The sequence below is a fragment of the Kluyveromyces lactis genome, assembly GCF_000002515.2.
Source record: "Kluyveromyces lactis strain NRRL Y-1140 chromosome F complete sequence".
In the NCBI taxonomy this organism is placed as follows: Eukaryota; Fungi; Ascomycota; class Saccharomycetes; order Saccharomycetales; family Saccharomycetaceae; genus Kluyveromyces; species Kluyveromyces lactis.
This window is the reverse complement of record NC_006042.1, coordinates 2,599,068-2,600,572: the sequence shown is the minus strand read 5'-3', so window position 1 is coordinate 2,600,572 and position 1,505 is coordinate 2,599,068. Positions and strand designations below refer to the sequence as shown.

Here is a 1,505-nt window from a genome sequence, read left to right as displayed (position 1 = left end):
CCTAATACTTACCCTGCTTTACTGTACATCACGTGCCTCTTATCACTCCTTTCTACCCACGCAACTCCTTTTCACCCACCTTCCTACATCGTTTCATACGGAACGAACCTCAGTCGTTCTCTCCTGTCCCATCCCATCCATTCTCAATCCATACTTCAATCCTGTTTTTGTCCGGGTTACCCCTTTTCCTTCAAATCTGTTTCATTTTTTTCATTTTTCATTGCACTATTCCTGCTACCACAAGGGGATCCTTGTAAATGGTTGCCCTTTTCCTGAATACACGTGACTACTTCAACCATCCCATTTTCATTTTTCACCAGGAGTAAATGCTCAATCTCTCGTGAATCATCCCCTGAACTTATTCACGTGATAAACAGAGGAAGTATTTTTCATTTTCATACTCTCTGTCCATCATCCCTCACATAGAGGACCTCTCCCCCTGTGAATAGAATACGCTTCTCCATACACGTGACCACCGCAAACACTCTAGTAACAAATATCCCTTGTACATGGCTTGAACTATGAACTACGAACTTCCTATTCGATGTATACTGCCGCTATACTACTATTATACTACTGCTTACACCCAATTATTCCTCCCTACACCTTGCCTTTGTCCTCTCTTTCTTCCCTCCATCTTTTCCTTCCTTTCACTTTTCCATCTCTAATCTTCATTTCCTACTCAAAAACTAAAAAAATGCTCTCAATTAAACATATTTATTTTACATCTTCCAAGTTGGGAAATGTACTACAAAAATATCATGAGAAAGTTAAAATCAACGAGACAAAAGGTTTCCTACGACATTCATTATGAAAGTGTGCTTATAGAACTATGAGATACGTATTATTTCTTACCAGCAAATAGGTTGCGTGATTCCTGCAAACTGACCATGATTCAAGATGACTCTGAAAACCTAGTTCGTGAAGCTCCTTCGACGAAGTCATGGAAAACCATTCTCATTCAATTCCTCATTCTATTTGTTTTCTTCTTTGGATTGATCAGTTGTTATCATTTATATAGGGAGGCTCAGAGACAAGCAGGCCATTCGAATGACGTTAACATTGCTGAGAAAGCCGGTGGCGTGTCTAATTATGTGCTAGTCAAGCATGATCATTGGAACTGGATTGCAAGTTCAGTTGTTGCTGGGTTCTTGATATCAGCAGGAGCCCTTGCCAGCTACGCTTGCTGGTACCGTTGGTACTATCTTTCAAACGGCTACAGGAAAACCTAAAACGGTTGGATTTCATCAGACGCAAAACGTGAAGAATTCAGTTCTTTCAGCAGGAGATTCCACATATATCAAGGTGAAAGATAGCAGAGCTGCTCGCGTGAGTTTTTACTATTGGCGATTGGTGTTTGGCCTTCAACAGACTTTAGGATGGGTATGATACCTTTTGATCGTAGATGCATACGACACTGTCACTGACACGGTTCATATTCCATACTTTGATAGCCCTCTGGAGTCTAATACTGCCGTACCTTTGAATACTGAAACCAGACTTAA

At 40.7% G+C, this 1,505-nt stretch overlaps 1 protein-coding gene across 1 annotated transcript; it reads left to right on the top strand.

Moving 5' to 3' along the window:
- Window positions 1–890: 890 nt before the first annotated feature.
- KLLA0_F28105g (uncharacterized protein) lies at window positions 891–1,232 on the top strand (the record flags this gene model as incomplete). Its single annotated transcript, XM_456329.1, has 1 exon — window positions 891–1,232. One exon carries the CDS (start codon window positions 891–893, stop codon window positions 1,230–1,232), a length of 342 nt encoding a protein of 113 aa, XP_456329.1.
- Window positions 1,233–1,505: the final 273 nt, after the last annotated feature.